This window comes from Corvus hawaiiensis, chromosome 3, assembly GCF_020740725.1.
Source record: "Corvus hawaiiensis isolate bCorHaw1 chromosome 3, bCorHaw1.pri.cur, whole genome shotgun sequence".
NCBI lineage: Eukaryota > Metazoa > Chordata > Aves > Passeriformes > Corvidae > Corvus > Corvus hawaiiensis.
In genome coordinates this window covers 60,232,888-60,257,854 of record NC_063215.1, presented here as the reverse complement: position 1 = coordinate 60,257,854, position 24,967 = coordinate 60,232,888, and the positions used below count along the sequence as shown (strand labels likewise).

The window sequence follows — 24,967 nt, the reverse complement described above, 5'->3', positions numbered from 1 at the left end:
CAAACAGCATTGAAAGACATTAATCTACCTCAGGTCTAATTTTACAAAATGTTATTGTTTCATCTTCATATCTCACTTTCAAAAAGTTGAAAATAACCTTAGAAAAATGTCCTTTTTAGGAAAGACCCTAATCAACATAATTTTTTCAGAAGCATTTTTTCTCAGGTAATTCCTATTGAAAATTAATTTGAAATTTCAAGAAATCATTTGAAAACCAGACAAGCATACAAGACATGCAATTATGTACCTTATTAAGTTTTTCCATGTCTTGGTAGTATCCTGCTGCCTTTTTCTGCTCCTTGGCCACTTCTGAAACTAATCTCATGATAGTTTCTCTGTTAGCTTTGGACTCCATCTCATGGACATTCACAGCTTCTTGAAGAGCAGCAACCTGGTCTTTTAGTGACAGATTTTCTTTACATATTTCAGAGACCTTGAGAAATAATTCAAATATTAGTATCTTCTTAAAAGCTCTTAACAATTAAACATATTCATCCCAGTTATACCTGCTCCTAATCATGGCAATAAAGACATGGTGTTACTGGTGACCCCTAGGTCAGATTTATAATTGCGCTCTACTATTCATTATGAAAAGAATAGAAAGACAATTAAAATCATAGAATCATGTTCTCACAGTAAACCCCCACCTTAGCATAATGTGATTCAGATTTACTCCCACACAGACGTTTTGATGTATTAAACAGGTGGAGAGCTACTGCTGCTGCATCTCCGTGCTTGACATGAAGCAGGTCACAAAACAGACCATGCAGCTACCCCATGTGAAAAGCAAATCATTTCAGCCTGGCTTTTTAAGACATGTGCCTTTCATTTGGAATGAGAAAGCTGCAATTCATGCTCAAAACTTTTTAAACATGAGAGGTTTGAGTTTGTAACAGATATTTCATAAGCACATTCAAGGACAGGGCCAAATACCGGGTGTGCTGGCATTATGAGCAGCCAGCACTTCGGAAGAAGCAGTCCTTTCCAGGAGGATTCTAGGGCTGTTTTGGTACACTACGCTATTTCCAATCAGTGGAATAGATGAATGTGGGCACTTCAAAGAGTGAGCAAAAAATGTACCCTGATTCCTACTGGCAAGACATTTGTTAAGACTAAAACGGATTAATTCTGTCTTAAATAAAACCATAATGTGAAAAAGAAGCTAAATAGGTGTGCCAAGACCCCAGAAAAGGTTTCCTAAGGAACAGCTTTCAGCACAAATTAGACTTCCCAACTAGATTTATTACTACATTGTTAAAAAACATGAAGATATGTTTTATAAAGCTCTAATTATTAACTTATTAATATTAAAGCATGCAAGAGTGCATCTTGCGTGACAACTTTTTTTAGAGTATCTATTAAAATTTCAGTGTGCTTGCAATATCATGCAATATTATGAGGGTGTACACTCACTGTGATACATACCTAGAAAATCTTGATTTATTAAGACTGTACTCTTATGAACATAATGAAATAGAATTTCCCCAAATACCTATTGTGCTCCAAAGTGAAGAAAAATTGGGATCAAAGAGTAGACAGAAGATGAGTAAAATGCAAAAATTAGAATAAAATGTCTTTCAGCAGCATTGATAGAGGTTAAAAGAATATACAAACAATTTTCCTTTCCTAAACGGAAGCTTAGTTATTGGAACTTCAGAAGAGAAGAGAAATAATAAAGTTTTATTATTAAGTCTCAGAAGCACCACGAAGTTATTTACAGCATTTTATTACAGGACACAGTTAGGGTTGTTTTAGGGCAGGCCATTTCAGATGTTTGCATTTAATGGTACGTCAGCTCAAGATAAGAGTTAAGATCTAGTGCTACAGTTTACACATCACCTGTTGACCCCCATGTTAATATTTTGAGGAAATCTTTCAACCAAGTGTCTAATCAGGGCTATGTGTGGGAGCTACCAGCTGATAAAGTATTTATGCAGGTAAGGGCAGACTGAGTTCACTGAGGCCTATTAGTGTTTAGCACCTTTGAAAATTAGCCCAGTATGAAAAAAAATCTGTCATTAAATGATAGCACTGTCTGCAAACCATTATTAAATACAAAGATCTCTATCACTTGCTTTACTTCTGTGACAACTAAATACTTTTTTATTAAATTGCTGTAGAGAAACATTTGCCTACACAATCACCTTTGATGTTAAACGTTCCTGTGGTTTCTCTGTTTCTCTGATGTCTATGTCCAAGAATCCAGAAATCTGTGTAAGGAGCTCTTCATAGTTTTTGCTGATTTTAGAAGCTTGAGTCATGTTTTCTTTACACTCATTCAAATATTTACTAATCAGACAGAAAAAAATATACACATCAGGATGAATGTTCCCTGAAAAGGAATTCTAGGCAAAATACATTGTCCCAAGACTATTGCTAGCTTCTGCATACCACCAAATGAATTTTAAAAGTTACATTTAATTCTCTGTACCTGTTATGTAATACATATAACTTTTGCTGTTGCCTTACGTATAAACATTTCTTCATCTTGGCTTTTGATTAACACTTCAAAAAATCTTCTATGACCCCAATCTCATTCTCAGCACAAAATTTGAATAAAACACAAGAACCAAGTGACACAAATAAATAGTGCCTTCAAGATACTAGAAGCAGAAAGTGCAAGCAAAAGCTTAGAAAATTCAGGGAGGAAGAGAGTGATCAACTCTTAGCAAAACTATGTGAAAAGCATTTCACATCCCCTCTCTAAAGAAGCTGGCAGTGATGATTAACAAACTCCAAGGAAAGAGAAGCCTTTCTGGACTAATGGAAGTGTAAGACATCCAGAGTACCTGTGAAGAGAAGTTTACCAGCAGAAGCAGAGATGGGAGACACTACTTTGCTGTACAGTACTCTGAAGCACTACCCATGAAAGGGATGCATTAAGAAAAGACACCATCTAGGGGCTACCACAAAGATATGAAGAAAAGGGAGCTTTTTGTCAGCAATTTTATCACTCAACAAGTGCCTATCATGCAGATGAATGTCCCACATGAAACAGGTTCTCAACCTTAACAGCAGGTGTCAGTTTGTAAATGCTCTACAAGAACAACAAAGCAAATAAATTAATAGTGAGTTTAACTCATTAGTATAAATTCCTTCCCTTGCCAGGGACAAAGATGGGTCCAGCAAATAAGAGCCACCATAGTCTGCTTTGGTAGCAAACACAGACAAAAATCTTGTTCATGATGCTGAAACACACATCACTTATGGAAAACTAAAAAGAAACAGATTAGCAAAATCAGTCAACCAAACAGAGCTCAAAATGACCACCAGTGTAATCCAAATGTCAACTCCAATACCTCTCACTAACTCCCATAAGAGTGGTAGATAGGTAACGGTAGATTTGCAAGACAAACTATTGTGCTTCCAGTTGAGAAACAAGGTTCTTTCTAAAGCAAGTTCTTCACTCTAGAATAAATCAAGACCTGAGATGTGACCAAACAGGTGTCTAGAGCAAGTATTTTATTGAAATGCATTTGCTTATCAGAGCATAGCACTATTCTCAGTTTTCAAGGTGGGCATGGTAGTCATTTCTGGATTCATTCTTTTCCATTCCTGATTTCTTCCTCTCTAGGCTGGCAATCAAACAGAGTATTATTCCATAACCAAAGAGCAGCATGAGACTCCAACAGGAGATGCACAGTGAGTGGAAACACAGTACACTGAATGGTTATAAATCAGTAAGCAAAACAGACAGTCCATGAAAGGATTTAACACATAGCCTTAGGAGGGAGATCAGCGCAGCTGCTGTGAACGCTGCAAAGTGAAAGAGAGTGGCAGAACAACAGAGAGGAATGGAAAACATTCATTACTGCTCTGGATATTGTGAGGGCAGTTCCACATACTACCACACAGCACACACCATGAGCCAAAAGAAGTCTGCCTTCTGCAGCAGACACTGTCCCTCAGAACACAAGCACCCTCACAGCTTCCTCACCTCTCAGCACCCTCCTTTCCTCTGTAGCCCCAACAAAGTAAATCATGAGATGATTGCTAAACTGCTGTTGTGAGGAGGGATATGTTAAGTGAAAAGGTATTAGGCTTAGACATGACATATATGCATGCTTATATGTCAGACTATTATATAAGATTGACCAACAACGCCACAACTGTTCTGTGTCTAAAAAATTGAGGTATCCACAGACAAAACCATGCCTGCTTCTAAAAATAAAAAAATCTGAAGTACAAAGCACTCACTTGATAACTTTACAAATCATCTAATTACCTGCTGTAGGGCCATAAAGGCGTGAGCACCTAGAAAATAGGCAGTCAGGTAAAAAAAAAAGTAGAACACAGCTTTTTCACAGTTTTGCTAGCTCTTCAGAACTAATGAGCAAAGAGGAGAGAAAGAAAAAGAAGAAGAAAAAAGCTTTTGACAGTTCAGACTCTAAAAATACCATGGCAATAGACCTGTTGAGTAGAAAAGCACCATTCTCAATAGGAGAGGTGCACATCCTGGAAGCCAATCATAGAATTCACCAAACATTTCTTACTATATCCCCAAGGTACAGAATGTAAATATGCACTTCATGGGTGCTGGCTTGCTCTTCCCTTTCATTAGTGGTTTTCAGTGAAAATCTTTTTGGAACACCTAATTAGGACTGGTCCTGTGCCAAGTATTACCAAGGCAGCCAGACTAAGTGGCTGAAGTTCACTGAGTCAGTACATTGGTTGGTATGAAGTGACACATGCAACCATTAGCTGAGGAGAAGAAAAAGCTTTGAAAGCAAACACTGCACATTCATGAGCAATCCAACATGTTTGTTCCTTCCAAATGAGCAAACTCACTACCCCTGTACCCCTTCCTTTTTGCTAGAAGTCCAGTGGCACACTCCAGGTGCACAGTGAACCAGATCTGGGATTGGTAGAGGTGGAAATTGAGCTTTTTATTTTGCTCATTTCTTGGAGCAGTCCCCTGGTCCTGATCACCACGCATCAACACAAACAGAACTGATTACACAACTGATTACACAAGCGTTGTGGGCCAAAGAGAGCAGCCAGGACGGCTCTGGGAGTGACAGCAGAGATTTATGCCCATAAAACTGACTGTATCACTATAATGGCAGGTGAGTATGAAAACCAGTATTCCAGCAGTTTTCTCCCAGTGAGTTAGGCAAGCAAAGAGAATAGGAGTATTTTCTTCCATTTTTTAATTTTTTTTTTCTTTCTACCAGAAATAGCATTTTAAAAATATTAACAGCCATTATGTCAGGCTGCGCTCTCCAGGCAGGGCTTTTGGCAAATCAGCTGGTAATAAACAAGTACACTGCAATGGCTTTCTCTAAGTTTTAAAATTACTTAATTATTAATTTTTAATGCACAAAGCCTGGCAGAGCTGTGTGAAATACTGATTTGGGAAATACAGGTGTCTGGTAAACACTCATCTTGCTCTTAACTAGACAGTATTGATAGAGTCACAAATATTAGCCTGATAATGGGTGGAAAAATCCATTATAAAAGTCTACAAGGTGTCTATTAATATGACTGACACTGATTTTGGAATTTCAGAGTTCAGAATATTTTCATACCAATCAATTTTGCCATGAGTCTCCATCCTACAGACCCAAAACACAAGCAATTATGCAGAACTGACAGATCAGTGCTCTGATACACTATGCTAAAAACAGTACAGTTAAAGGATACTATCTTTTATAAGTTTAATGCATTTCGCCTTCAAAGTACAAAACACTCCAACCTCCATTTATGGACTAACAACTCAAAATAAAATTCAGATTTCAATACCTGCCACACACTCAGGTACAACAGTTGTGCAAGGCACTGTAACAGAATTCAGAACTGCAGTAAAGTCTATCCACCAACATATTTTTCTGTATTGACAACTACACTGTTCTGTCCTCCACACTGTTCTGTCCTCCCCCCCCGAAAAATTGTTTCTTATCTGACATGACTCTTACTTAAGTTTGGCATTTTTCTCATGAAGCTCCTCCTTCAGCTCCAAATTTTCCTTATATGCCACCTGAGCTGTCAGCTCAGCCTGGTTTTTAGAAGTGGCAAGTACACACAGATCTTTTTCCATCTCCTGGATTTGTGTTTGCAGAGACAGGAGGCGAGACATCTGTCTGGCATTGTTTTCCTTACAGCTGTCAGCTTCAGCCTTCAGCTCTTGAAAAGAAACTTCTTTAGAGATCATGCTCGATCTGAGTTTAAGAAGCTACAGATAGAAAAGGAGAAAATTAATGAAGAGTACTTTGCCCAGGCTAAAATAACATGACTTTATAACAAGCTTAGTAATGTGATAGAAATGCATTTCTATCACTACAAGACAGAAAAAGCAATAGGAGAGGTTTGCAAAAACAAAAGCTACTGTTGGGTAACACAATACAAGATAACACCTTACAGGAAGATAAATTTGTTTACTAACTCAGAATTTCGGACAAGTCTAAATTATGTTCTGCTGCACAACCTTAAGTCATGTCTCCTATGTGTCTGCATTACGATAAAGTTATTAACACCTCTATTCCCTCTTTTTTGCCTGCCGCCTGCCTGCTTCCAATTCTGGTGCACAATTCCACAGATAATCTATAGCTGCAGGGAGTTGTAATAGCAAAGTATCCTGTTGTATGAGTGTGGAGACTTTAGATGATCTGAGGCATATTCAGACACAAATAAATTTTTGGAGCATTGTGTGTTAGGCACCCTCTTCTCATCTTATGCAAGTAGTTACTTGATAATCCAATTAAATGTAGCTGGATTTATGCTGAAACAGTAATAGCACCTTTTAAAGAAGGGGAGGAGAAGAAAAATCACCCTCAAATGCTAAAGACCTCTTACAGCGATGATGCTAGAGCTTTCCAAGAGTTCATGGAGTTCAGTAGATTTTCCTCTCTCTTTTTGTTCAATATACCATTTTCCATTGAACTATTTCTGCTAGAAGCTTCTCTAGGAGACTGCGCTTGAGGGAGACTCACCAGGCAAACAACATTTTCATATGATTTATTTTTGTTATAGGAACAAGTAATTTAAAGTGGACTTTTTTGTCACAAGAAGTGGTAAGGCATGTTTCAGCTTTCCTGACTATTCCAATTAAAAGCAGCAAGACACAATCTGAAGGACTTCTGTCCTATTACATAAAATTAACAGGCAAATAATTAAGCCACATTAACTGCTCTTTATGATGAGTGATATAACTTTTAAATTGTGGCAAACATTTTAAGGCAAAAATATTTAAGATATTAAACTGCAATCCAGGGCAATGAGAAATTCACTTCTCTGATGGAGTCTTTCAGTATCACCAGACCCAAGACACTCAGAGAAATTAGAGAGGCTGGTGAGCCAATTGCCTTGGAAAAGTCCTGCTTCTCCTCTTTTCAGCCACGCACGCCTCTCCTCTCCCTCGCACCAGCTCTGTGTTTGTCTGACTTCCCCACAAACAACTTAAGTAACAACTGATAGAAAATATTCACTTTTTCTCTCGCAGAGGAGAAAGAGGAAGTGGAGCTGGTCACATCACAGAGCACAGGCTGATGCTGAGAAATCAGGTAGGAGGATCATCCTTGCAGCAGCAGCACAGCCTTCGATAAGCTTATGCTTCACGTGCAAGCACTGGTTTATCAGACACTCTGGAGCTGACACAAAGCAGCACTGACTTTGAGAAAAGCAGAAGCAGCTTGGCTTTTTCCCGAGTTCATGGGCTTCATTTCCATACCCTCCTCTTTGTGCTATCAGAAGCATTTATATGGCTACAAGGTGAAATAAGATTGGGAAACAGATCTGGCTAAGAAACAACTTGAAAGGAATTATTTTTCAATTGCATTGACACAACAGTGCACTGTAAAAACTACACTTACACATACATCTGTGCTGGCACAAGGGGTGGGGCAGTGTGGGGAAGGAAATGAGCAGCTGAAGGAACAATAGCATTGCTTTGCTTGGCAGCTGGACTAAGCTATGGTATCTTAGAGTGTTCATAGCCTTAAAATTTCTCTGTGGTTCAACTCCCCATCCAATATTTTTTCCTCTGTCCATTGTCTTTGTGGTCAGTTCCAATAGCAGAAAAAGCAAGAATAATCCTATATCATGAGTTTTACAGAGCACTCAAAAGAACAAGGCTCTGACCTCAGCTGGGTCATGAAGGTCTTTATTAACAAGAGCATGAACAGCTGTTTTCTTGACTATGCTTTTGCAAGCACAGTCTTGAGGAATCTATAAATCAGTCAGATGTTCTGGCAATAAAGCCATTCAACATTTCCAGTAATAAATTCTTTGTATGAGAACATGAGATTCTCTATGGCTTTTTAAAATCTAAATTTAAAGCACGGATTCTGGATAAATGTTAAATGTAGGGGAGCCCTGCAGTAACTTCAGGATCAACTGATCAAATTAAACCTCAGTCAATGGACACTTATGCCTGTAGTTCTGCATATGAATAAATGTAAGCCTTTCATGTCTTCTAAAGGCAAATTTTACTCCACTTTAAAACTGACCACTGCCAGCATTGCTGACCTCCATCAAATCACTTTTAGTCAGATACATGTTAAAAAAAAATTACTTGTGGAAATAATGAAGCTCTGAAAGTTATCCTGTAATAAGTCCTCTCCTGAGAAGCACCATCTACACAGCAGGAAGAGTAGAAAAGTATGTGTACATGTTCTTCAGCCTCTCTAGTTACAGTCAACTCCATTAGCACAAACGCAGTTTCACTGGTGCTGAAAGCAGAGCAAATTAGCACAGACACGGTTTCACTGATGAATGCAGAGCAAATTTGGCGAGCTATAACTTGAATAAAGGGGAGAAATGAGTAAAGATGGGCAGCTAGATCTTAACTCGCCATCAACAGGAAGATATCTATCTGAACTTTTATACAACCACAATTTAGAAATGCTAATTTTCAGGTTTAATATAAAAAGATTGAATTTAGATGATGATAAAAAGCTAGACTGCTTCAAGTCTTTCAAATACAAGCTAATAATCAGTTCTTGATCACAGAAGAAAGCAAAGTAAAAATCACACAGACATTCTAAAAACAAATTTATTACCAAAAAAACCTCCAAAAATTCTGTAGCAAAAGCAAATTGGACTTTCTGAAAGCTTTCTATTCTCTACAGAAGGTGCTGCAAAGAATCCTCAGGTCTGGAGAAAGATTTGAACTTTTTTAAATGTACCTCTGACTGGGCACAGTCATACTTCACTGAAAGTGCTGCAAGTTCACTTTGAGCAGTTTCAGCTGCAGCTCGATAGTGACTCATCTGCTCTCTAGTGACAGAAATATCCAAAAGAACGTGATCGTGAGATTCCTGTGAAGACAGCATGAAGACAAAACTATTAGACATCACATGTTCTGAACATTTTTGCTTCAGCATGTTTTTGTTTGATTAAACTGCTCAAGGGCATTACTCCAAATATTATTCCCAGAGTAACACACATGTACTGAAAAATAGGTTAAACAGTCCTTTTCTACAAGTCACCACTTTCATCTCCAAGTTCAGCCACCAACACCATGACCTCCCACTGTTTTCAGCTCCGGCTCTTTCCAGCACTTTCTATGTATTTAGTAACATTCAAAAGGTTCCTTTTCTACAAAATTATCCAGTCACTCTTTCAACTTGTACAAACTTTAACCCAGAGGGAGTCAGATGTCTCTCATGCAAAGAATCACTTTGGATTTTAATCTTCAGTTATACTGCACGTCCCCCCATTTTTATTTCAGAAGAAATGTTGAAAAAAAGCAACGGCTATCAATCCTCTCTGTGCATGATTTTGCAGATCTCTATTGTATCTCACCTCCACAGTCTCTCTATCAGGTTGAAGAGCCCATGCCTACTCAGACACTTGTATCTGCTCCTCCAAGTCACTTTTTGGCTTGCCATTTACTTTTTTTTACATCTAACCTTTCAAGGTTAGAGGTCCTTTTGAACTCCATCACTTGGGCACCACTTCAGCTTCCTGACTGATGCTTTCTCATCCCCAGCAATCACCATAATGACTTCCTTTGATTCTTTTTCAAGTCCTGATTCCATGGCAAGCACTGCCTCCGTCTTTCTAGTACAGTCTCCTTCACACCACTTGTACAACCCTTTTAGCTGTGCCCTTTAGATTCTATAGTAGGCTTTCTCCTTTTTGTGGTGTTCTGCTCTTCTACAGTAGAGCAGGAATGTGCTGGATTTCTTGATCTTTGTTACTTAAAGTCTTCCAAGATGAAAATTCAGACCTGAAGTCTTGATAGAGTTTCATTAGACAGAACTTTTTTTTTTTCTGATCAATAGTAACTATAAGACGATGAAATGTAACCTCTTCAGAACAGAATTAAGTTTAGGTTATGCTGGGAGCACACATGGCAGAGAACTGAACACGACATTTGTACTCCATCAGCTCTCACACACGACTGAAACAAAGCTGCAATCCTCGTACGTTTGGGTATGAATTATAAAATGAAAAACACCCCCAGATAATGGCTGCTATTGGAAAAAGGTATTGCAATGGAGACAGAGACATCTTCTCTTCATGGTTTTTTATATCAGCATCAGTTTCCAGGCTGAGATAAATTACAAGTTCAGCCCCTACCCATTCTAAATAGAAAAAAAAACCTGAAGAGCTTTCCAAATATGTGAACATCTCATAAAATAAGGATTTACCATGGAACACATAGAGAAATCCCTGAGGAATAAGGAAAAACTACTCGTTTAGGCTGTAGCAGAAGATAAATCACCTTGGATTAGTTGCTATAATATCACAAACTCTATTCTCTAATCTTTCTTCCCTGTCCTAGTTGACACTAGATTAGACCAATCAAGTTTAATTGCATTCATCTCCTTCAAAGACACTCAGCTGTGCTCTTCCACAAAGGAGTTGCCACTCTCAACAAGCCAGACTGACACATGCAGAAAACTCATGGCCACATGGAACACAGCTCATAATCTTGGAGATAAAAGGGGTGCTAATTTTCTCAACACTTTATCACTGTTGTGAGGGAGTGAGGGAAAGCATGTGCCATCTCCTCACTACTTTTGCCTTGCTTTTGCTTCACTCTGCTTGTTTCACATGTAGAACTACATTAAATTCTTTAATGTAGAGGGCATTCTTCTCATTCTGTAATACACCAGGGCTCCAAAACGATGGATGGAGATTGCAAACAGTAACACTTTGTATGCTGCTTATGTATGTTATTATATTTGTAGTACTGCATGAATGGAGGTTTTTCCTTTTCTTCTCTAAACAAACACAACTTACAACTTTACAGAAAGGAGTACATCGCAAAACTGATGAAATAAATACATTTCAGAGCATAGCTGAAGAAAATAAGCCCCCTTTCAGAAACAATGATCAATGTAACAGCTTTAGAGCTGAAACTTCCAAAATCTATGTTTTTCATACAAATCTAGATTTTTAAATGATGAGCACTTTCAAGATGCAGCTACACATCCAAAAGGACTTAAAAGAAGTTTAAGGAAGCTGGGGCAGAAGTCAATGGGAACTACAGTTCGACTCATCTACAGTCTTAGTGAGATTTACAGAGGCAGATCTCTGCATCCTCCAGTGCCTTAGCAAACATAGAACTAATCACACATGGTGGCACCACCATGTGTGTAGGGAAGTTGGTATTACCATCATACTTTTTGCAGGAAATGTGCATGCTCTAAAATTAATAGTTTTCTATGTTTCTGTGGTTTGCCATCAGCCAGTCACAGGTCTGATCTTTAATCAGACCTATCAGACAACTCAATTAACTTGGCATGACTTTAATGTAGGGGCAAAATTTGTAATGTGGATGTGGCACTTCTATATCTGTGGAAAAATTCAGATTTGTAATGTTTCATGAGTACTATGTAATCTATACTGATTTTTGTTAGGAAAATAGAATTAATGAAGTGTTAAAAGAATAAGAGAGATTAGACAGAAGAAGTCTTAATATATTAACACTCAATCAGCTCTAAATAACCTAAGTTTTGGGTGTTTCTCCCACTCATACTACTAATTTTTTTGATCTCTTTCCACTTACCTGAAAGAAAATGAAGCTTTCATCTAACTCCACATGCTAAACAGAAGCTAAGCATATATTTACAGTACTTAAGAGCAATATCTACTTGGATATTCAGTTTTATTAGTAATAGATGTTTCTTAGAAGATCAACAATATATGGTGATTGTTGTTATTTTTGACCATTTTTTGGTTTGATTTTTTTACCAAATAACTGCCTTTATCTCCCTGGAATCCAGTCTTTAGTTGGCAAACTTCATTTGATGCAGAAACAACAAAACTACAACAACATTCAGTAGGTTTATACCTATCCATGTACTTTGAAATCAGCCAGCTGTTAAAGCCACTCACTCCCATTCTGCTTTTGACAACTTTTCTGTCATTTCCTGTTGTGTTTCTTATTTCAGCACTGGCAAATGCTGCTACCACTGCCATTGCCTGCACACAGCCCAGACCCCTTTCCAAAAAAATATATTTTTTAAGAATCTTTTTTGAAACAGAAAGCCCCCAGCAAGCATTTAAGCAGCCATCACTCCCGTGAGTGACTTGTCAATGCATTGGCATAGACTGTACTCAGGGCAGAGATGTCTTCTTCCCATTCTCAAAGTACCTAAACACATTGGGGTTGACATACCCAACACGATGACTCACGAACATTTGTTGACTTCATTCTTCCTTTGCTTCTACAGAACAAATGGGGGGGAAGAGGGAAGAAAGGTTGAAAATTCAATAGATTTGTAATATGATGGCACGTGACATTCTTCTTTCACAGATATGCTTTACTAAACTATATCATAGGTTACCATCAGCAAAGTTGGGCATGAAAGCAGAACACCATGGGAAAGTTTCTCTAGTAGCTTATGAGCTCTAATTGTCTCCACAGTTATTTAAACACACATCTAACCAAAACAGGCACCTTCATGTTGGCTTGTCCAGGTTACTTTCACCGGTTCAGCTACACAGTTGGCCTTCATGCAGTGACTGCTTCCTTTGTCACTGCTTTTCAGGTGCTCCAAGTTTTTATTTCACCTCTCTTTTTGTCCTGCATCTCTTCTACACTGATATATTTTAAAAGGAAAAAAAGATCTAAGCAATAACACAAGATCTATCTTAACTGAAATACATCTTTTTTTCCCCCTCAGATGTTAAAGTAATCAGTGGGCCCTTTTTACCTACGTGTTTATACAGGACTTGGTACATTGGCTGGGCTCAGTGGGCTGTTCAAGGATTTCTGTAAATCCCAGTGTCACAACTGTTCATATTCTGAAAACAAGCAAAATGAGATATCCCAAATCTGCAATCTTTTTTCTTAAGACAAATGAATACTCATGAGTGTATATGTGCATAAAATTGTTCTAACTTCTGAAAACACAATGCAGCAGCAGAGTTGATTACTATTATTATTATTTGCTGCAACAGAAAGAAGATGACATCCAACATGAAATACTGGAAAGAATGGGTAGTTAAAAAATTTCCATACTTGGCTAGTGCAGATTTTTCTTGGTAGCAGCAGCCAGCCAGCCAGCCAGCATGCACATCACCTCAGAAAAGCCACAACACCTACACACAATAACGAGCATGAGAAGGTTCAGACACTATTCCACAGTGACTCAGATTCTGCTAATGCATACGAGAACAGACTAAAATGAATTACTGAATCAATGAGGTCTGAAAGGACTTCTGAGAACATTGAGTCCAGCCTATGACCAAACACCCCCTTGTCAACTAGACCACGGCACTGAGTACCACATCCAGTCTGTCCTTAAACACCTCCAGGGATGGGGACTCCCCCATCTGCCTGGGCAGCCTGTTCCAATGTCTAACAACCCTTTCTGTAAAAAAATTCCTTCTAATGCCCAACTAAACCTCCCCTGGTGCAGCTTAAGACTGTGTCCCCTTGTCCTGTCCCTAGTTACCTGGAATAGGCTGACCCCTCCACTGGAGTCACTTCAGGGGGAGGGAAAAAAAAGGTTCACAAATTAACCATCTTGTATGTATATTTTGGGTCTTCTTTAGAGATAATACTTTACCCAATTTGCCTATCAGGGATCTAAAATGTATTGATAACTATATATTAACATAAATCAAAATTTGCAAGTAATATTTCACAACTATTTCAGTTCTGTCACTTGCTCTTGCACATTATAAAGTTCCAGAAACACTCAAATACTTTTGATCACTTTCCACTCAGTAAACACCTGTTTCCCCTTGCTGATTCCTCCTGGTAACTAGGCGCAACTCATTGCTTGCAGTACCTTTTTTTTTTGTTATTTTTATATACCTAAGGAGTTTTTCTGCATTAGCATAATGTTCCAGAAACATGTAAAACTAACTCAAGTGTTCTCAGTAGCTCAAATAAATTAGCAAAGAGATTTTCTAAATTCCTTTCAGAAGGATACTGCTCAGCTCTACCCTCCCTTTGAAGTAATCACTGAAAGGTATTACTGAAAAGATAAAAATCACTTGTGGTGTTCATCTGCTGAAGAGGCCAATTTCAAGCTTGATTAATGGGCCCAAATGAAAGCTTCATTACAATCAAAATTTTAGTCTTACCCACTGCTACTACTACAAGCAGCAGTTAAAGCATTTTCATCTTTCGTTTTTCTGTTAGGATGAGGTGACTTTGCATCTAAATATAATAAATGCATTTAATGTGATGAAAGACAGCAGTCATCTCAAGGCAATTAGAGAGACGCATCACCTACTCTAAACATTATTTAACATGCTTTCTGGTTGACTTCATCCTTTGTCTCTATGGACAAATTAAGGAATTTGGAACTCCCCTGACACTTTCTCTCACAGCTTTTCCAAAATGATTAAAAAGGAGCTGCTGTGCTTATTCCCAAAACAATAAAAAGGGTGATTGCTAAGAAAAAATTAAGTGTTTATGCAGGGATTTTTACAAACAATTTGTTCTACTGTTTTTACTTTAACAGTGCTAAATAGAGTTAAATAACTTCTGTAACAGAACAACTTAAATGGCAGATTTAAAAAACAGACCATCATGCAATGTCAACAGCTGCAATTTTCCTCCAATGCCTACTACACTTCACTGCAGTAAACAAAACGCAAATGTTTTAGAAATAATTGAGTATGTTGGTATATACACAATTAAAGACTGATTATTGCTGTAGTTTGATTTACCAGTTATAACTCACGCTTTATAAACATGTAATTTCTAGTGTGTTTTTGAGTATCAAAATCAACACTCACAAATCATTTGACTTTGGGTTGGTTAGAATGTGGAGCAGGTTGCTGTCCACTCTGTCACTAAGCAGCACTAACAAAAACTTTGTAACTGGGTCATAACAGTTGTATTTAATATAATGGCAGTTGGTTTTGCCACCACAAACTACCAAAATTTTGTAAATTTTTTGCCTCAGAACAATATAGCTTCATTACAAAATTGATGCTCAACTATTCAGGAGAAAATGAACTTGTTCACGCACAACTAAATTGCTTATCTTTTGGAACACAAAACTGTTACAAGGTTCCTATTATATCTTTAGTACAAGGGTTTGATCCTTCTAAGCAATATCCTCAAGTGTCTCCCTTAAAATCACATCAAAGCCAGCAAATCAGTTTAAAAAGAGGAAGAGATGCAAAGAAGAAATTCTTAGATAACTATAAATTCCTGCTCTGTGAAAGTACTCCCTTCTGCAGCACTTAGTAAGATAAATCTTTTTGACCTTGAATTTGTAAAGATAAGCTATAATGATCAGCTGAAGTTCGTGGGGCTTCAATTGCACCACCGGGTGCAGCTCTGCACCTGCAGAAGTTCTCTTTTGGGGTTGCGGTTTTTGTTTGCTTTGGTTTTTTGATTGGTTTGGGTTTGTTTGTTGTTTTGGGGTTTTTGTTGTTCGGTTTTTTTTTTTTTGGGGGGGGGGATGGGGTGCTAAAGGCGATATTAAATTGAATATTGCACAGATGACTTGCAAAGGGGGGTTACAGCCAGCCTGTGTCAGCCTCTACAGTAACACCGATAGAAACTACTGATAGAGCGAGGGGAGAGAAGGAAGGGGCATTTTTCCCAAGTCAGGGCTTTATTCCCTAATAGGACAAAAACCCCCCAAGCCCTAACCAAACCACCCCCCTGGGCCCCTTCTGCCTTGCCCCGTCCCTCGGTTACCGCGGTTCCGCCGCGCCGCTGCCCCGCCAGCCCTGGAGCCGCTCATGGCCACGGCCGTGCCCCTGGCAACGCGTCCCGGGGAAGGACGAAGCGGAGGCCCTGGCTAGGGAAGGGGGGACACAGCTCGGTGGCTGCGAATGAACAGTCTTCACAAGGGGATGCTCACAGAAACGCCAGGGTTTGTTGGTTTTGTTTGTTTGTTTTCACTTCAAATACACATCACCCGGAAAATTTGCTCGCATTTTGTCTCAAAAAAAGTCAGAAGAGACGAGCAGAGCAGAGGGCACTTGAACAGCGGCTCCTGTGACCCAGGCAGGCTTTCCTTCTCCCCCCAGAACCTGCCAAAGGAGCACCCCCGCAGCCCGGAGAAAGCAGGCTTCCTTGATGTCTGCTGAACTACCGCCAGCCGAAAGGGCACCTCCTCCTCTTCCTCACCTTTCATCCAAACAAAGTGGATAAACATGGGAAGAGAGGAAATGAAAGCTGCAATAAAAGAAAGTTAGACCTCCGGGTCTATAGGGGCTGTATATCATTTCCTCTGAAGACCCTGTGAGCTTTAATCAGCCTCTGGGGACAGTGCCATCGTGCACTATTTCTGTACTCACAAATCAAAAAGCACCCCACCTTTCCCAGGAATGCTGACGTAATCACGTTTTGCAGAGAAGAAAATGGCAAAGCTAGGGATGGTACTAATTTTTTTGTCCTTGTCCCTGTGTGCCCGACGCCGTTTCACTGCTGTTGCCGAGCACACAGGACACCCCAAGCAGGGGGTTTGCCGGCGTGGATCATCACCCTAATTAAAATGCTGCATCGCTTAAAGCACACAGATATACGATGCCATCCCTCAGCTGGAATCTGATACGAAACTCATAAGGGAAAGGACAAAAATCGCTTAATGTGAGGAAGGAGCGCTGCGAACAGGTCAGGGGAAATGGAGACCCTGCACGGGGCTGGGGCGGTGCAGCACAAGCAGCAGCAGTGGAGGAGCCGCCAGCATCCACCTTCCTGAGCGTCAGGGGAAAGACACAATCGCTGGGGGTGCGCGGGGTGACGACAGCTCCTTGGTGGCACCCTTCCAGTTCATCCTCACGGGCGAAGAGTGAGCTACCAGCCACACAAGACGGCACAGGGGTACAAAAACGTATCACAAAAAACACTGTTCTTAACTGCACGCAAATGCTGGTGCTGCAGCAGAGGAGTGAAACCCAGTAGGGCACCTCCGGAACGAAATTATCCAGTGCCGACAGAGCGGATGGGGGTGCAGAGAAGGGACAAAGCTGCTACCACTGCATGGTGCAAAATGTTGCTCCAGGGTAACCTCATTCTTCATTAAGTATTTTTGACAGGTTAAAATTGTACTGGCAGTCTTGCATAAACCTAGCATAAATCTGGCACGTTTTAGTATACACTGCAAATATCATCCTGGATTTGTCCAGCATTCCACTACAGCCTAATCTGTCCTACTACTGGAGTGGCGTGCAGATGCAGGATTAAATGATTGCGAAACTTTGTCCTGACTTTTCTAAGCATGTGCTCGAGCACACTTCCCCATCGCTAGTCCTGCAGTGCCACGGCTGGTTCGGGAGTTACACTTCAGCTGCTTCTACACCCTTGGTGACGGGGAAGGAAAGCTTATACTGCTGTATTTTACCACAGATCTATGAAGTTATTTGCCCTTAAAAAAACACTTGGATCTGATTAACTGTAGCAAGAGTAACAACAAAAGAGACAAGATTAAAAAAGGATGAAGAAAAGTAGAAATGTCACATAACACTCTGAAAAAAGAACGGGACAGTTTGGTGGGGTGCAATACCCACTTCAAGCCATTTGACTGAGAATAAACTACCTTATTACACAATGCTCACACTTTCAAATGCTTTACCCTTGTTTGCTAGTATTTCAAAGTAGAGTTCTCAAAAGAATCTCATGTTTCTTTTTCCTTAACAGGGACAGGAAACAACAATTTAGGAAGGATAAATTTGGGATTTTTAATTCTAAATAATTTCAAGGAGTCATTTTCATGAATCAAAATTCTTCCTGTTGTGCTTGATAAAATACATGGAAAGGATGTTCTCAGCCTTTCTGAGCAAAGAACGATGCAAATGTCTTGAATGTATGTACCTAATAAAGCCACACTAATTTTTGAAACAAAAAGTAATTTAAAAATTACTACAAATTTTTCCTTCCATGAAAATGCTCGGTGTTGGGGTCCCTCCCCTGCCGTGTAGCCCTGGGAGAGGGGCCCTGAGGGCACAGACATGGGGCTACCCTGCCCCTGCTCAGCCTCGTTCCCATTGGTTGGTTTGTGTTCCCTGCGCAGGCAGAAGGACCCTTGGTCCCGTGACTGGGACAGTTCCTCAGCAGAGCCCCGGCCATGCGGCTGGAGAAATAAACATCTCTCTGAAACAGCTATCAAGAATCTGTCTGTCCATATATATTTCCTTTCCACGGGACTCCTGGTTTGATATATGCGTGTTGCAGGATCCCCACTGCAACAAATGGTGGAGATTTGTGAGCAGAACGATCCCCGATCCCTAAGCGACTGATTTGTGTGAGTAAACCCTGGAAACTTTGGATTCCTCTTCTTGGTTTTGCTTTGCTATTCCGTATCTAAACTATGGAGGAACCGTGGGAAGACTCTTGGCTCTCAGAGCCGCATATGGACATTTATCTTAAACTTAAAATGATTCTTGAACAACGATTTGTAAATTTTAGCTTGATTCAAGCTCAAAAAGAACTGAAACACTTCCTGGCATGGTTGTTTAAGAACTTTTTCTATGTTTCTTGGGATTTAATTCTTACCAAGGGCTTTTGGAAAACCGTTTGGACACAGTTAATATTGGAGTCAAAATATATGCCGATGGAAGAATATTTTCGTGAATATTATTTAGTTACTGAGACTGTTGAGCAACGTCAGCTGTGTCCTGGTGAAGGGAAGCCTGGCGCAGGGACCGTGCGGCCCAGGCCACGTGCACCGAGCGCTCTGAGAGCAGCAGCGAGGCAGTTCCCGCGCGCGGGCGGAGCCACGCGAGCCGCAGTGTCGGTGGCGGAGCGGGGAGCGGCGGGACCCGGCAGTGCCCGCCCGGTCCTGTGCAGCGCGTGGTGGAGCGAGCCCCGGGAACGCCCGACCGAGAGGGGCGGCACGCGGGCGGCGGCTGGCGGCGGTGGCGATGGAGCGGAGCCGTGCCCAGCCGAGACGCGCGCTGGAGCGGGGCGCGGGGGAGTCGTCGCTCGGGGGCCCGGCCGAGACGTGGGTGCAGCGCCCGACATCGGCAGCGAAGCTGCGACCAGAGGAGGCGACGCACGGAGAACTGAGCGGCGCGGCCCGGCCCGGCCCGCGCAGCCCCGAACGCGACCCCGGGAAGAGCGCGCAGGCACGAGCAGCCCCGACAATTCCAACACGGGAGCGACCGAAAGAGAGAACAAAGACGCAGCGAGACAGAAAACAGCAGCCACTCGGAAAAAGGAAAAGATCATAGCAACTAAGACCTTAGGGATAGTAAAATGGTATAATGTTAAGCAAAATTATGGTTTTATAACAAGGTGTGACAACCAGCAAGACATATTCGTGCATAGATCTGCTATTAAAAAGAATAACCCTGAAAAATGCATCCCAAGCTTGGGAGATGGAGAGGTGGTGGAATTTAATATTGTACTAGGGAGAAAAGGGTTACAAGCATCGCAGGTCACTGGGCCTGATGGTGTTCCTGTAAAAGGCAGTATATATGCAAAAAATCGTAGTCATGTTAGACAGTATCTCCATTGTAAGCCCCCCCTACAGTTTCCCTTTCCTAATCCCACCTTTCCCTTTTACCCTATGTCCTATTACCCCCAGTGTATTCCCAATCCGTTTTTTCATCCATGGTTTCCCTCACAAAACCATGCTTTTGCCAATTGTTTCCCCAAAAATCCCTTTCCAATGCCGAGTGGGGGATGAAAAGGGGGAGGGAAGAAGTTAAACCCTCTCCTGCCTCAGTTTCCCCACAAAGCATGCTCAGAGAATTCTGTCTCCCTTCTGTCAGCCCTAAGATGTTCCAGAGAATCTGTTTGGACATTTAAAGACTCAGGAGGGTGGTTTGTTTTGTCTTGAAACTGTTCTTGTTATGTTTATCCAGTTGTTTTCATTCTCCTTTTATTAAAATAAAACGGGTGAGGTGTTGGGGTCCCTCCCCTGCCGTGTAGCCCTGGGAGAGGGGCCCTGAGGGCACAGACATGGGGCTACCCTGCCCCTGCTCAGCCTCGTTCCCATTGGTTGGTTTGTGTTCCCTGCGCGGGAGAAGGACCCTTGGTCCCGTGACTGGGACAGTTCCTCAGCAGAGCCCCGGCCATGCGGCTGGAGAAATAAACATCTCTCTGAAACAGCTAGCAAGAATCTGTCTGTCCATATATATTTCCTTTCCACGGGACTCCTGGTTTGATATATGCGTGTTGCAGGATCCCCACTGCAACAGCTCAGTGTTGAGAAAAGATGCTAAAATTGATCTGTGTTATGAAACCCCAATTCCAGCACCCAGTACACTCAAAAATGTACCAGCTGATATTCTGCAAGTGTCTAAATGAGAATGGATGTCTAAAAATAATTTCAAAGCCAAAAGTCACAGAATGATGCCCCCGTGATACGCACATGTCGTGGGGTTAGCAATCTTCTGAAGGAAATAACCTGGTTTTACAACCCTGGACTTCCCCCCTGGACAAAGGGGGTGGTGAAAATGCAATACACGTATGGGGGAACTAATCAGGCTTGGGAAAGAAGTGTAAATGAAAGCTGCTGCTGCTGCTGTATTAGGTCGTTTTCAGTTTGAGGAAGTTAAACCAGATACAGAGTCCTTGAAAGTCTAAACTCATGCAGCTATTTTGCAAATCCTCTGTATGTGGATCTTAGGTTTCCACACATATATGAAAACTCCCCGATTTGCACTGGGCAACTAGCTCCTGCTAATGCTTCCATCACAATTCAGCAAAGTAGCAGCAAAACTTCCAAGGGCCAATCTAACACCATGGATGCAGTCAAAGCTGAGCATCCAATACATGACAAAGGCATTCAAATGTAGCTCTAATTCAGGATTACCTGAAAACAAGGATACAACTGTTGGGGTTTTAGTTTAGTCTTAGGTTTTCCTGTTAAAGGAATTTTCTCCCATATGCATGTTGCTAGGGGACAAATAGCTGTACTTAAGAAAGACAAAAAGGGGAGTGGGGCGGGCCTGGCTACTCTTTTGTCTACACCTGGGTGTGGGGACAGTTCGCTCTGAGCGTCCGGAGAGAGAAGCTGCAGAGAAAGGAGCTGCTGCTGCTTTCTTTTTGGCCGTTCTTTCTTCCTGCTGGAAGCAACGCCGGGACCCCAAAAGCCGCTTTTCCCTGCCCTGCTGGAGACCGAGCTGTGGCTGTCCTGCTCCGCTGCTGCTTCGAGCTTTCGCTACGCTGTAGCCCTGCTCACCCTGCCTGCCTGGGCCTCCGTGGTTTTTTCCCATCTGGATACATCTCGTCTGCCACCCGGGATTTGCGTTCGTCCCTGCCATTCCAGCCTGCTGTTCCTGAGAGCCCAGGATCAGCTGCCCAGCGGTTTGTGAAGCCTTTGTCCCATCCCTTCCCGGAATCCCAGGGCACCAGAGCCGCGGGTTTCCCGAGCTCGCTCCGGAGCGCCCCCTGCAGCCGCGGGGGAACCATCGCACCTGCCCTGCTCACCGGGAGCCGCCAGCGCCCCTGCCGGCTGCGAGCGGAACTGCACCCGAGGGGAAAGGGCCTGACAGCCGAGAAGGCTGGCACTGGGTTTGTGATTGCTGTTACTGCCAGAGTTGTTGTTGTTTTGTTTGACTGGTTATATACATATAGATATATAGTAAAGAACTGTTATTCCTATTTCCCACATCTTCGCCTAAAGGCTCTTGATTTCAAAATATAATAACTTGGAGGGAAAAGGGGTTATATCTGCCACTTCAAGGGGGGCCTCTGCCTTCCTTAGCAGACACCTGTCTTTCAAAACCGAGACAGATCTTGGCGCCCAACGTGGGGCCTGAGGGCATTAAGAGATAGAGGTGAAAAAGGAATAACAGTTCCTCGATAACTTTATTTTGTGTGCTGGATATTGGAACCTTGTTAGGCAGCACTATGTGGTCTAGTTTACCCTGGTTTGGGTGGCATGTAGCCGTGGCTATATTCTTCCCCTTTGCAGCTCCTTACTTGAATATGGGTCCTCTGACTAAGGCTACCATTGCTGTTATCCAGCTTGCGTTATGGGTCGAGAAGGTGAGGAATTCATGGGTTTTTAACTTCCTCCGGAATGTGGGCACATGGATAAACAGCTATCACACACTGAGCACATGTTTTTGGGGTTATGTTAACAATGGTACCTTCTGTGAGGAAATGACACCAGGGGAAGTTTTCTCCCAACCCCTCAACCAGTTCTTTGGGCCCACCCCATCAATTTTCGAAGGGTTTAAATTCCCTCTGAATACTAACCATCTGCTGCTGATAGGCCTACTCTATTTAGCATTCAAGGATAAGTTGAGATTGGCTTGGATATCTACCCGGACACCAGCCCCAGAGACTAGAGATCCTGCCCCAGAACCTGACATGGCCCCAGAGAGTAGAGTTCCTACCCCAGAGCCTGATCCTGCCCCAGAGCCTGACACGGCCCCAGACACTAGAGATCCTACCCCAGAGCCAGAGCCTGCCACAGCCCCAGACACTAGAGATCCTACCCCAGAACCTGACACGGCCCCAGACACTAGAGATCCTACCCCAGAGCCAGAGCCTGCCACAGCCCCAGACACTAGAGATCCCGCCCCACAGACTGATACTGCCCAACAGTCCACCTCAGAAATGGACTACCCAAACTGGGTGGGGGTACTGGCAAAAGGGATGCAGGAGATGTGCCAAGAGATGGGTCAGGTGCGCCAGGGGATATGCCAGGAGATGGGTCAGGTGCGCCAGGGGATATGCCAGGAGATGGGTCAGGTGCGCCAGGAGATGTGCCAGGAGATGGGCCAGGTGCGCAAGGAGATGTGCCAGGAGATGGGCCAGGTGCGCCAGGAGATATGCCAATTGCTAAGGGAATACACCTCCTCAGCTAGTGAAAAACCCTCTCCCTGCCCCAAAGAGGGTGAGTCCGATGGTGCAGCAGTGGAACCCACGGATGTTACAACCGTCCAGGCTTCAGCTGAACCACAAGGACAACCACAGCCAGCAGCAGTCGCCCCTGTGCAAAGGAGGAAGTATAAGACCAAATCAGTACGACCAGTTAATGATGATGGGCAACCAGGGCCCTCACAACCAGCAGGAGAGCCAGAGCCAGAAATCATTACTGAGTCCCTGTCGCACGACAGTCTCCGTGCTATGCGAAACGACATTGTGCGAAGGGGGCGTGAGCCTTATACCACCTGGCTGCTTCGGGTTTGGGACCTTATGGGCACAAGTGTGCAACTGGATAGTGGTGAGGCAAGGTATCTGGGATCGTTGACCCAGGACCCAGGTGTGGACCAGATATTTGTGAGGGAGCCAGGGCCTCTCTCTCTCTGGGAGCGGCTCTTAATGAGTGTGAGAGAAAGGTTCATTCACAAAGAAAGAATGCAGGAGTATCATCATAGAATGCAGTGGAAGACACTCGAGCAAGGGATCCAACAGCTAAGAGAGGTGGCAATATTAGAGGTACTCTTTGGGAAGGATGGACAGCATGATAATGACCCCGATAAGGTCAGGTGCACAGGACAGATGATGTGGAACCTGGCAAGGCTAGGGCCATCACAATACACCACCTTCATTGCAACGATTGATGCTGACAATACCCGAGAAACAGTGGGCTCTGTTGCCAACAGGCTCAGGCATTATGACAGCATGATCAATGGCCCGCTGAAAGCTCATGTCTCTGCTGTGGTCCAGGACCTCAAAGAGGAGATGAAGGAGAAGATGGAGGAGATGAGGGAGGAGATGAGGAGGGTCAGTGTGGCACCAGTGCGAGTCACAGGCCCCCAAGTCAGAGCCCGTCGTCCCCCTGCTAGAGAGAGAGGGTACACCCCACGAGCTGAGCTGTGGTTTTTCCTGTGTGAGCATGGGGAAGACATGAGAAGGTGGGATGGGAAACCCACCTCTGCCCTGGCAGCGCGGGTGCGTGAACTCAAGGAGGGAGGCACTAACCGAGGGGGTTCCGCTAAGGTGAAGGTAGCCTCAGCCTCCCGTGACCGAGCTGCCAGGCATTACAGAAGGGAGGATGATATGTCGGATCCCCTTGAAGGTACCTCGAGCATGTACGCCCAGGGAAAGAATGATAACCAGGGCTAGAGGGGCCCTGCCTCTAGCCAGGAAGAGGCACGGGAGAACCGAGTTTTCTGGACGGTGTGGATCCGATGGCCTGGCACATCAGAGCCACAAAAATATGATGCATTGGTTGATACTGGGGCACAGTGTACTTTAATGCCATCGGGACATGTGGGGGCAGAACCTGTATCCATCGCTGGGGTGACCGGGGGATCACAGCAGTTGACCCTTTTGGAAGCTGAGGTGAGCCTGACTGGGAAGGAGTGGCAAAAGCATCCGATTGTGACCGGCCCAGAGGCCCCGTGTATTCTGGGCATAGACTTCCTCCGGAATGGCTACTACAAAGACCCAAAAGGACTCAGGTGGGCATTTGGGATTGCTGCTGTGGAGGCAGAGGGCATTAGGCAATTGAACACCCTGCCTGGACTATCTGAGAATCCTTCTGCAGTTGGGCTCCTGAAAGTGGAAGAGCAACGAGTGCCAATTGCCACCTCGACAGTGCACCGCCGGCAGTATCGGACAAATCGAGATGCTGTGATCCCCATCCACAAGATGATCCGCGAGCTGGAGAGTCAAGGAGTGGTCAGCAAGACCCACTCACCCTTCAACAGCCCCATCTGGCCTGTGCGCAAGTCTGACGGGGAATGGAGA

At 42.9% G+C, this 24,967-nt stretch overlaps 1 protein-coding gene across 1 annotated transcript in view; it reads right to left on the bottom strand.

The window, feature by feature from the left end:
* The window catches only part of LOC125323137 (coiled-coil domain-containing protein 170-like), a 59,806-nt gene that overhangs the window by 20,429 nt on the left and 14,410 nt on the right, over positions 1-24,967 (bottom strand). Inside the window, exons 6-9 of the mRNA XM_048297800.1 lie at positions 9,123-9,254; positions 5,916-6,172; positions 2,145-2,289; positions 248-433 (exon numbers count right to left, since the gene is read on the bottom strand). Of these exons, the coding sequence (XP_048153757.1) occupies positions 248-433; positions 2,145-2,289; positions 5,916-6,172; positions 9,123-9,254 (720 nt within the window). The remainder of the gene's footprint in view (positions 1-247; positions 434-2,144; positions 2,290-5,915; positions 6,173-9,122; positions 9,255-24,967) is intronic.